General features: G+C 38.9%; 1 protein-coding gene across 1 annotated transcript; it reads right to left on the bottom strand.

The window, feature by feature from the left end:
- Window positions 1-542: 542 nt before the first annotated feature.
- On the bottom strand, window positions 543-1,118 carry LOC145994099 (uncharacterized). Its single transcript, XM_083130184.1, has one exon. The coding sequence runs from the start codon at window positions 1,116-1,118 to the stop codon at window positions 543-545; it is 576 nt and encodes a 191-aa protein (XP_082986310.1).
- Between the last annotated feature and the right edge of the window lie 11,213 nt (window positions 1,119-12,331).

The raw sequence follows: 12,331 nt of genomic DNA, 5'->3' as shown, positions 1-12,331 counted from the left end.
TCCGATGCCCGGTGGAAGCACGTAGTGGTTTGGATCCCACTTTAAACCGTAGATCAAGTCCCCATTAGACTTACTGTGCATAAAGTGGACTTAAAACACCAAATATATCAATCAATCTATTGTTTGCAAATAAATTATTACTTATTTGTTCATTGGTTTTAGTTTTATTTGTTACTGTAATAAACATTTTTTTGTATTTGCATGCCACAATTTATTTACGTGTAATACATTTTCTATTAGTTGATGATATGAAAGTTACAACACTTCAAAGAATCTCACATAATGTGCTACGTAAAAATATATTATGTTGGTTGTAATTGGACTTAAGACGATCTCCGAGGCGGAGTGGTTAGCACAGCACGCTACAACGCCAGGGGTTCGGGTTTCGAATCCCGGCCTGTGTGTGGGTGTTCATTGGAGAGTTCCTTCATCAACTAAATCATATCATCACCCATCCTCATCGCCAAGATAGGCAAAGTGGCACAAGAGCGACGTAAAATAACCCAATCCAATCAATGAATTGGATCGGAAGTAGGTAGTTCTTAAAGCTTAGAACGTGGATTTCTCTCCATGTGCCAACAGATAGCAACTTCCGCCAGAAACACCAAGATGCTTACGCATAACCCAACGCTAATTATACTCAAAGCACCAAACAAATCTTCCACAGTAAACACTTCGTTTTCTCCCTTTTGTATTTCTTCCCAAACTTTGGCACCTCTGCTTTTCGCTGCTAGTAGCACATCTTCTTCCCATTTTGACATCAGACCGGAATAATCAGAAATCTCTACAACGCGATTGAATAATTGCGTGTAAGGTGATTGAGGTCGTAATATGAAAGCAGATGGATAGGAAGCCACTATCTCTGGAAGAATATAAAGTCGAGGCTTTCCGTCAGAAGTGAAAAGCGAGTTGCTGTATATGAAGTAATCAATGTCAGTGGATCCAAAGTATGCATAGTTGCCACTGCGCAGAGCTCTCTCTAAACCTTCCACCTTTGAATCTACTGACTCCCATTTGCGTACAATTTCCATCAGTACAGGGTCGTTCGAAAATTCTAAGAGGAACTGATGGCCATCAATTCCTCCAACTTTCATTTGAGAATGCAACAGGTCCCTCATGCTTTGCAGATAAGGATATTTTTTTGGTTTAGTTTCAAAGCTTAATAAGCAACCTTGGTAAGAGTTATTAATTAGAAATGAACCAAAAACCCACGTTATAAATAATACCCTGGAGTTACGTACGTTGGTTTTGACAGACATCCCTAGAAAAATAGATAAGCTTTCCAAGAAAACGTGACTTCCTGCAGTCTTAGTTTTATGTCTGCAGAAAATTACATTTTCGATGTATCTGGCACTTAGAGTTAGAATGAAAGAAATTGTTATTCCAATCCACACAAATACTTGAAATGGGAAGAAGACGCTCATCCATTTGGGGTAAAGTTTCGGCTGAGGCAATATGCATCCCATCGTAAGAAAAGAGTGTTTGAGGACCGTTTCAAAATCCAAGTACAGGTCCAGATACAACCCCATAGATATAAATATGCCTTCCATTTCCCCATAAAACACTTTCCCCGTCATTCCAGAATATGTTCCATTTTCATATTTTCCGCCAATTTCTTGGAGAGGCATTAAATATGCATCTAACGTTAAGTTTAACTGATCGACCAGGGTAGTTACCAACATTGCGTCAGAACCTTGAATTTGCACTTTACCATCTGTTGATTTGTCGACTATAACTTTTGGAGGGAAATGCACCACAGGGATGGAAACAGGGCATCCGTTCAAATCCTTATGTTTTGGTGGGAAGAGTTCCATTCCTCTTTGGAAACTACCGCCTTTCCATTGGTCGAGAATGACAACCCTTCCTGTGGACCCACAATGTGTTACCGAGAAAGGAAAGTAAGTGTAAACATTAACCGATGTAACGTGTAAAGTAGCAGCCACAATGACGTCGAAAATATCTTCCTCTTGACAGACTTCAAAAACACCTGTAAGATCTGACTTTGCAAGAATTGGATGTGTAACTACTACGAGTACCCTCCCACCAGAAGTCAACAAGGTAGATTTTTTGAGTCCTAGAATTACCTGTTGAAATTTATATGTATTATTATCTTGCAACACAAGCAGAAAATCAGCATCATTCATCTTGGAAAAATGTTCGAAGAGAAAAGCCGTTTGCATTTCCATTGCTTCCGTAAATTTAATCCATACTAGGAGACCATCATAATTTCTTGTTGAAACGTCTGAGATACCACTAATTCCGTCTTCTTCTACAATTACTAATGTTCTTGTGGAATCAACGTATGTCCCGATAAGAGAGGCGACACAAGATGTTAAATGAGAGTTGATCCCATCATTCACAGATAAACTAGATTCACCACAGGTCATGACTGACCACGTTACTATGCAGTGAAGAAATATAATTCTCATTGTACTGTTGGTCGATGCCTGAAAATTAATAAAGACAAAGGTATTAAGGACCAGTAAATGGATTACAAATATCTCTCGCTATGGATCTAACTTTCACGACGTTCATGGAAGATTCGTTGTTATGGTTCTTGTCTGTTCTTACTGCACGCGGCCGTGGGAAGTGGGGAGAGGGGAAGCGACCAATCCAACGTGATCAGGAACACAACAGCGTGTAGAACGAGGTGCGCGCAGCACCTGCTACCCTGACGTCGTAACTCTCGGCAACACCGCTGTTGTCTGGTTAGTATCTGGCGTATTCGCCGCTTCCCACTTTCCTTGCGAGCATGTAGACCACCCACCGTAAGACTAGACAAAAGCTAAATTTTTAGACCACAGACAAATGTCTGTGGTTAAACGTTTCGGGAGACGATTTCTAAAATTGAACGCTGTGATTTTAGCACATCATATTATCAATTGAAAAAAATATATATTCTCTGTCCGATGTATGAGCGGAGTCAAACGTATGTAATCTGCAAAGTCTTATTTCACATAAAAATACATAATATTACCTTTAACACATACAACACATATTCATAGGAAAGAGACATAAAATATACCTATTTTAGACATTCCAGTCAAAATAAAGTTTCGAAATTATTGGTGTAAATATTTTCGAGTTAATGCGTAAGTAGGCGAAACACTTGGCGATTCCCCAAGACTATTGGAAGATCCATCTTTAAAATTTAGTATTTCTATCTGGAAATCTAAGCAAACTTTCACACAACTGATTTACGAAATAGTGTAGTGCAGTAGAAAGGAAATTGAACTCTCTATTAGAGACCGCAAGCCAGTGCTTAGAAACAAATTCCAAAGTATGTTCCGAAAAACACGGTGTACCAAAAACTGAATAAAGTTTCTCAGGTTCTGGAGAGTGAACGATAGATGAAATTGATTTTGTAAGTCGGCATGATATCCCTCACTTCAAATATGCACGTCTGACTATGTGTGATGTGAAAAGGTCGTCATTGTTCAGAGGTAATTAAATGTTCAGTAGACAATTTGAAAATGTGTTTGGGTGTTCATTTTAGTCAAGAGAATGCAACAAGCAACTAACGTCCTACCTTCACTGGTGAGTATTTATTTGTTTGATGTAATTATGTATGAAAATATTTTTTTATAAATATATAAAAAAATATTTTTCAGTTTTTAAGCACCTTAAAATCCACTCCCTAATAATGAGCTGCTGGTACGAGCCCAATATATTCATGGGCGAAATATCAGCAGAACTATTTTACAGATGTTCCATGCTTGTTTACATATATTTCGTTCTTGCAGTAAACTGATAATATTTTTAGATGTGATGTAGAGCAGTTGCAGTAGCCGTCTCACGTCACTACCTGCGCATAGACTTGCTTACGTTCGATTTCTCCAGAGACCCGGGACAGGGTATAAGCAGCAGTGATATTTCAAAAGGAACAGAAGAAAGTAAAAATGACCAGTGTGTGTTTGTGAAAATACAAACTCTTTTGTTGGTAGTCACTCACGCTAATGCCAATACCAAAACCAATGCCAATTCTTATCATGAGAGTGCTTCCGCATCGACGTTTAAGGGTCATGCGGCACATGTCTCTCGGGAACCAATCAATAGCTATATATGAAACACCCTACATATGCCTGCCTTCGATTGTTTGTCCTTCATTTAACACGCAACACGTCTTTCACATTGCCTCGATGTGAAATCCCTTAATTGTAGAGTGCACTCGCAATTGAAAATGAAGTAATAACTCAAAAATGTCTGTGACTGTACATAACTATTAGTGACGGGTACTGGCAAGGAAAAATATTAAAAATAAAAACATAACATGTAGGAAATCAGAGGTCCCAGGTTCGAACTCTGATGAAGGCACAGGGATCATGACTGAAATCGAACCGTAAATAAAATAAACTGATTCCGACGTAGTTCCAGTTTTCCTGAACTAAAACGCAGAGGCAAGTTTCTGTTTCGCGGAAGTGAGCGCGGAGTTTTGGTTCAATTTCGGATCGAACTGGAATTGGCTTCCACATAATTTCACTTTCGGGACCCCAAACTGGTTTACTGCGAGGCACATCCAAAGTTCACTGAAATGGAATTTTTGAGAGGAAGATTCAGTTCGGGAGTACCGAAATGTTTAGGATCAGTTTATAGTATCAGTCTTCGTGTAATTAAACACAACATATTTAGTTCGGGTTTGATCAGTGCGGAATAGAATGAGAACCAGTTCAAGAAATCAATTTTCTTGCGTGACGAGGTTGAAGGTTTTCATACCTCCCCCCACTATCGCTGTTTTGTTTCGTGATCCGTTGCTTGTATGTTACTGACGTCAGTGCTATAGGCTAGCGGATTGGTGTTGTGCTGCTTGCAAGAGGGAAGGCGGAGGAACCCGCAGTGGAATGTCAGGCAATCGCAAAGCAAGGTTCGCTGCGTGGCAATGTTTACGGTATTATACCCCGTCATGATCTCTCATCCGCATAGGCAACTCGTCGTATTTTCAATGAGATCCAGTGTTGCCAATTGTATTCAAATTTGTTAAAACACTAAACGAACGAACTCTGGCTAGGGTGTTCATTTTTAAACTTATACGTGCTGTTCCGTTCTTTCTGTCATAACAAGACGCATTTTAGAAGATGTGTTTCTCTTACATAGATATATCCTATTGTCCGTGCTTGTGAGCTGTGACATATGAGAATTCAAACATTTGAAAAAAAGGGAAACGAATGGACAAATCATTTCGAACCACTCTCGGTTAATCTTAATTACAAGTTGTTTAGAATTGTGGCAAACGATGCAAGTACATAAACTCCTTATTGTTAGTTCCATGTATCAAAAATGTTGGAAATCATGAAAGGCTTAAAATATGAATAATAATTAAACGAAGGAAATCATTTTCATTCAAACCTCTTCAAGAGGAGAATGGAGAAGTACAGAGACAAAAATTACAAAAGAAAAAATGCATAAAACAAAATCAATTATTTCGTTTCTGTGTGTAATTGATATTAACATTAATGAATTGTCCGTTCATCCAATATATATATAGCCCCTATCCCACCACTCACTCACTCACTGACATAAATGTTCTCCATGAAGGAAGCCCCGGAGGCGAAAAACGCCCGATTACGACCCCCCATGAAATCGTCCCAAATGACCGAGAAAATTCAAAAATCGCTCAATCGGCCCTTCCTTAAGGGTGAAAATGACCTTTTTTCACGTCCTTAGCAACCGTTGGCACGGAAGTTTTTTGCAGCACACATTGTTTCCTTCAATTCTTAATTGTCGAGATACATTATATTTCTCACAGATCATTAGCACACAGATGAATGAATCGTGGTTTTGAAAAGGTGCCTGAAACAAGGATGACATCTACATAATAAGGAGTTTCAGCCCAGATACAATTACGTATATATTGTTATACTCAATGCGTAAATATCTGCATCGTGGTTGTTTCAACTAAATGTTGAGGGGGTATAATGACATGCAATTCCTTAGAGCTTGCCGTGCCTGTTGTTGTCCATGGAAACGGACGTTGCTAGGGAACTTAAAGAAAGTTTATTTTCACCCCGAACTACTGTAAGTGAATTATGCTAGACCTTTCGAATTTCAAAATGCGAGCGTCAGAATAATTTATTACAGAGGCAAGGTAGGAATTTGAGGGGATTGACTGAAAACAATTATTTTCCAATTACGTTTAAAAATGTGAAAATGACAAAAGACGTAAATATTACATTTCCAACTTAGTGTCGCTATTGAATTCGTTTATTCGTTTATGCAAAACATCCGACTAATTATCTTGAAACGTTTATTACTTACTCAGTTTATTATTAAGAAATTAGACAATACTATTTTGAATATTTGTACGTTAGTGCCCATACACACATAAAGCTACTTTCTAACTTTCCAAATGAGCGAACTTATACACTTGTTCCCCTTCATCCAATACAACATGCAGCCATTTTATCCCATCTATAATATGATTTTGCCCACAACATGGCCGAAGGTCACGCATGCGAGCGTACAAGACGTGGCCAAGGGCCACGTCGAAAGTACGCGAGTCCAATATATATATAGTCCCAATCCCACCACTCACTCACTGACATAAATGTTCTCCATGAAGGAAGCCCCGGGGGCAAAAAACGCCCGATTACGACCCCCATGAAATCGTCCCAAAAGGCCGAGAAAATTAAGAAATCGCTCAATCGGCCCTTCCTTAAGGGTGAAAATGACCTTTTTTCACGTCCTTAGCAACCGTTGCCACGGGCATTTTTTGCAGCACACATTGTTTCCTTCAATTCTTAATTGTCGAGATACAGTATATTTCTCACAGATCAATAGCACACAGATGAATCAACTCCTGGTTTTGAAAATGTGCCTGAAACAAGGGTGACATCTACATAATAAGGAGTTTCAGCCCAGATACAATTACGTATATATTGTTATACTCAATGCGTAAATATCTGCATCGTGGTTGTTTCAACTAAATGTTTATGGGGTATAATGACATGCAATTCCTTAGAGCTTGCCGTGCTTGTTGTTCACCATGGAAACGGACGTTGCTAGGGAACATAAAGAAAGTTTATTTTCACCCCGAAAACTACTGTAAGTAAATTATGCTAGACTTTTCGTATTTCAAAATACGAGCGTCAGAATTTATTACAGAAGCAAGGTAGGAATTTTGGGGGAATGACGGAACACAGTTATTATCCAATTCAAAAATGTGAAAATGACAAAAGACGTAAATATTCCATTTTCAATTTAGTGTCGCTATTGAATTCGTTTATGCAAACACATCCAACTAATTATCTTGAAACGGTTATTACTTACTCAGTTTATTATTAAGAAAATATACAATAATATTGTCAATATTTGTACCTTATTAGAGCCTATACACACACAAAGTTACTTTATAAACTTTTCAAATTAGCGAACATATACACATGTTCTCCATCATCCAATACAACATGCAGACATTTTCAAAGTCATTAAGATCATTGTGGAACTCCATCTATAACATGATTGCGCCAAAAACGTGGCCGAAGGTCACGCATGCGAGCGTACAAGACGTGGCCAAAGGCCACGTCGAAAGTACGCGAGTGTTTATATATATAGCTCGTTGATTCACTCCAACATCAGCATTGTCTCTCGCAAGAGATAAGTTAAGAACGCCAAGCGAGTCCAATATATATATAGCCCCAATCCCACCACTCACTCACTGACATAAATGTTCTCCATGAAGGAAGCCCCAGAGGCGAAAAACGCCCGATTACGACCCCCCATGAAATCGTCCCAAAAGGCCGAGAAAATTCAAAAATCTCTCAATCGGCCCTTCCTTAACTCGCTTGGCGTTCTTAACTTATCTCTTGCGAGAGGCAATGCTGATGGTGGAGTGAATCAACGAGCTATATATATAAACACTCGCGTACTTTCGACGTGGCCTTTGGCCACGTCTTGTACGCTCGCATGCGTGACCTTCGGCCACGTTTTTGGCGCAATCATGTTATAGATGGAGTTCCACAATGATCTTAATGACTTTGAAAATGTCTGCATGTTGTATTGGATGATGGAGAACATGTGTATATGTTCGCTAATTTGAAAAGTTTATAAAGTAACTTTGTGTGTGTATAGGCTCTAATAAGGTACAAATATTGACAATATTATTGTATATTTTCTTAATAATAAACTGAGTAAGTAATAACCGTTTCAAGATAATTAGTTGGATGTGTTTGCATAAACGAATTCAATAGCGACACTAAATTGAAAATGGAATATTTACGTCTTTTGTCATTTTCACATTTTTGAATTGGATAATAACTGTGTTCCATCATTCCCCCCAAATTCCTACCTTGCTTCTGTAATAAATTCTGACGCTCGTATTTTGAAATACGAAAAGTCTAGCATAATTTACTTACAGTAGTTTTCGGGGTGAAAATAAACTTTCTTTAAGTTCCCTAGCAACGTCCGTTTCCATGGTGAACAACAAGCACGGCAAGCTCTAAGGAATTGCATGTCATTATACCCCATAAACATTTAGTTGAAACAACCACGATGCAGATATTTACGCATTGAGTATAACAATATATACGTAATTGTATCTGGGCTGAAACTCCTTATTATGTAGATGTCACCCTTGTTTCAGGCACATTTTCAAAACCAGGAGTTGATTCATCTGTGTGCTATTGATCTGTGCGAAATATAATGTATCTCGACAATTAAGAATTGAAGGAAACAATGTGTGCTGCAAAAAATGCCCGTGGCAACGGTTGCTAAGGACGTGAAAAAAGGTCATTTTCACCCTTAAGGAAGGGCCGATTGAGCGATTTCTTAATTTTCTCGGCCTTTTGGGACGATTTCATGGGGGGTCGTAATCGGGCGTTTTTCGCCTCCCGGGCTTCCTTCATGGAGAACATTTATGTCAGTGAGTGAGTGGTGGGATTGGGGCTATCCAATATATATATAGCCCCAATCCCACCACTCACTCACTGACATAAATGTTCTCCATGAAGGAAGCCCGGGAGGCGAAAAACGCCCGATTACGACCCCCCATGAAATCGTCCCAAAAGGCCGAGAAAATTAAGAAATCGCTCAATCGGCCCTTCCTTAAGGGTGAAAATGCCCTTTTCTCACGTCCTTAGCAACCGTTGCCACGGGCATTTCTTTTGCACAAATTGTTTCCTTCAATTCTTAATTGTCTAGTTACATTATATTTCTCACAGATCAATAGCACACAGATGAATGAACTCATGACTTTGAAAATGTGCCTGAAACAAGGGTGACATCTACATAATAAGGAGTTTCAGCCAAGATACAATTCCGTATATATTGTTATACTCCATGCATAAATATCTACATCGTGCTTGTTTTAACTAAATGTTTATGGGGTATAATGACATGCAATTCCTTAGAGCTTGCCGTGCCTGTTGTTGTCCGTGGAAACGGACGTTGCTAGGGAACTTAAAGAATGTTTATTTTCACCCCGAAAACTACTGTAAGGGAATTATGCTAGACTCTTCGAATTTCAAAATGCGAGCATCAGAATTTATTACAGAGGCAAGGTAGGCAAAAGAGGGGAATGACGGAAAACAGTTATTATCCAATTACGTATAAAAATGTGAAAATGACAAAAGAAGTAAATATAACATTTTCAATTTAGTGTCGCAATTTAATTCGTAAATGCAAAACATCCAAATAATTATCTTGAAACGGTTATTACTTACTCAGTTCATTATGATGAAAATAGACAACAATAGTTTGAATATTTGTACCTTATTAGAGCCCATACACACATAAAGTCACTTTCTAAACTTTTCAAAGTTATACATATGTTCCCCATCATCCAATACAACATGCAGACATTTTCAAAGTCATTAAGATCATTGAGGAACCCCATCTATAACGTGATTGCATTCACAACGTGGCCGAAGGTCAAGCATGCGAGCGTACAAGACGTGGCCTAAGGCCACGTCGAAAGTACGCGAGTCTAAGTATACATTTTAAGTGGAATTGAAACCAATGTGCCTCCACCGGATATCAAACCCGTGATACTTGATTACAAGGGGGTGATCTTACCACTTCGCTATCGGGGAGGCCTCATTCTCGCACCTGCCCGACCCTGTGGCCTTTCCTATTTGGCTGTATTCACGTAGCACAAATAACTAGCATTCCGATCTTCAAATGTCTGTGTTCAAAAAATGAAAGTTTAAAATGGGCACCCTGCATTTTGAATTACTTTAAACTCTCCCCTTTAATTATAACAGTGGGCTAAGAAACATTGTGTATTATATTTTTGTTGTTATGTTTAATAACAAAAATCTATTATATATTCAAAGTAGCAGATATAAACAGCATATTGATTTTCAAGTTTCTATCCTGAAAATAAAATAAAACAAGATATGGCAACCGTCACCAGCGAGTGTTTCTAATTGGTCTTTTGTCCTCTGTACACATTGAATCACTTTTCCTCTTCCCGCCTCACAGCTATCTGGCATTCCGAAGGTCGAACCGATTCTCTGTAGCAGTTTGGCCAATTTAAGTCGTTCGAACCATTATTCTTACCAAAACTCACCTCAGCCGTGGCGTGGACTGTTATCTCAAACCGATATGTCGAAGTGATTTCCCCGAAACTGGTTTCTGAAGTGGTGCGAGCCAGAATGCTCTTTGCATGAAGAGCTTCCAGTTCCTGTTAGTCTGGGCCGGAGTAGAAATTGCCAGCGTCAATTCGAGTTCGAGTTCGAGTCCGAATTACCTATCGGTATCGGTCTTCAGCGCCGAACCAGAACTGATAAAGCGATGAGTGATTTACTCTGACCCGAACCAGAACTGAAACTGAAATTAATTTCAGTCGCAATTCCTCTGAGGGCATTGATGTTTTTGTGTTAATTCTTTCGCGTATTTCACCAGTTCATCATTCATCGCTTTGGTCGCGATTACAAAATATTCAATAAAGCTACGATAATTAAAATAATTGATGACGGATTTTGGTGAAACGGTGCGTAGGTTATCTTGTGTTATACGAAAGAAGAACATTATACATACGCTTTGCATGCCAATATTGCTGAGCGGACAATATTTGAAGTTGTACAATTGGCAGCAAAGATATTAGGATGAAAATTGTCACTCGCTAATTTCGTTCTTTTATTTCTTCCATGTCCTGTTTTTAAGGAAATGAACTGAACTGCTGCAGAAGTTGTCTCCTGCTAATTCGTGCTTACTGCTTCAATTATTCAACAACACATTGGGAAGACGGATTGAATGTTCAGTCATGGGTAAAAACAAATACTCCCAGAGCCTTAAAACCAGAAAATTTATGAAGGAAGTATTTCTTTCCACGAATGCACGTGGTGATGGATGAATTGCTTACTCTTATACGTGTTTTCCATGTTTTTCATGAAGTTTCGAATGATCGAAGAGAGTTGCGGGTAGTAGTGATTGGACGTGCTGTGGTCTATCGTAGATTAGCAGCTTCTAAATGGTCACTGCTGAATGACTATACAATTAATTACACTAGAAACATAGCAATTCTTAACACTTTGCGCATTTTTTTACGTGTGAATTTATCTTTAAGTGCATATACCAAAATGTTATAGCAGGAGTCACACTATCAATTAATTACGAATTCTCTTTGCAAGGTTTAGTTATTGCGTTCTGCTTTGAAAAGCTTTAATATCGCCGACTCCAAGACAGAAAGTGGTGATTTTTTTTAGTTAACATTGTGTGCACTATCATTGAAAATAATATAACAAAAGCAAGGTTGTTAAATGTCCACGAATTGTAAATAAATTCAATTCCGAGAATATCAGCAAGCGTGAATGGGTTCTTGACTTTAAAGAACCTTTCTCTCTCTCTCTCTAATTCAGAGAGCACACACACACACACACACACACACACACACACCACACATACACACACACACAAAAAGAACACACAATTGTTCAATTTTAATCGGTTCTAAATTAATTATCTGCGCAAAGTGGTACCATAATGATGGGAAGAGACGGTACATGTTGTAAAAAAAATCTACTTCCGCTCCGCCAACAGCGACAGCTGTCACTGCTTCGTCTCAGGCAAGCGTGTCATGCATTTTCGTGAAAAACGTGATGGGAACTTCCAGGTTGACGAAATATTGACTATCTTTACGAACCTGACGAAAAACATTTACCCACTCGTCAGCATGAAATACTGGTTCAGCTGCTGGCTTACGAGACAGAAACGCATGAACTCTGGAACTCAGATTCGAGATTCTTAGAAGCAAGGCCGCGAATAGAGGTAGGGATGGATAGTAAACTAGGGGGCGGGACGCAAACGGTTGGTAGGGTCAGTCATGTTGCCCTCATCCACGTAGCCTCATTCTCTCTCACGCCTTTATTGTTCATTGTTCATCCTTCCTAAGTCATTA

Source organism: Lepisma saccharinum, chromosome 10, assembly GCF_977018435.1.
Source record: "Lepisma saccharinum chromosome 10, izLepSacc3.1, whole genome shotgun sequence".
NCBI lineage: Eukaryota > Metazoa > Arthropoda > Insecta > Zygentoma > Lepismatidae > Lepisma > Lepisma saccharinum.
The sequence above is the reverse complement of the archived record's forward strand: the minus strand, read 5'-3'. Positions and strand labels throughout refer to the sequence as shown.

Excerpts from the sequence above, each read along its gene's own strand:
- LOC145994099 (XM_083130184.1), bottom strand. The coding sequence starts at position 1,118 with ATGAGGGACCTGTTGCATTCTCAAATGAAAGTTGGAGGAATTGATGGC.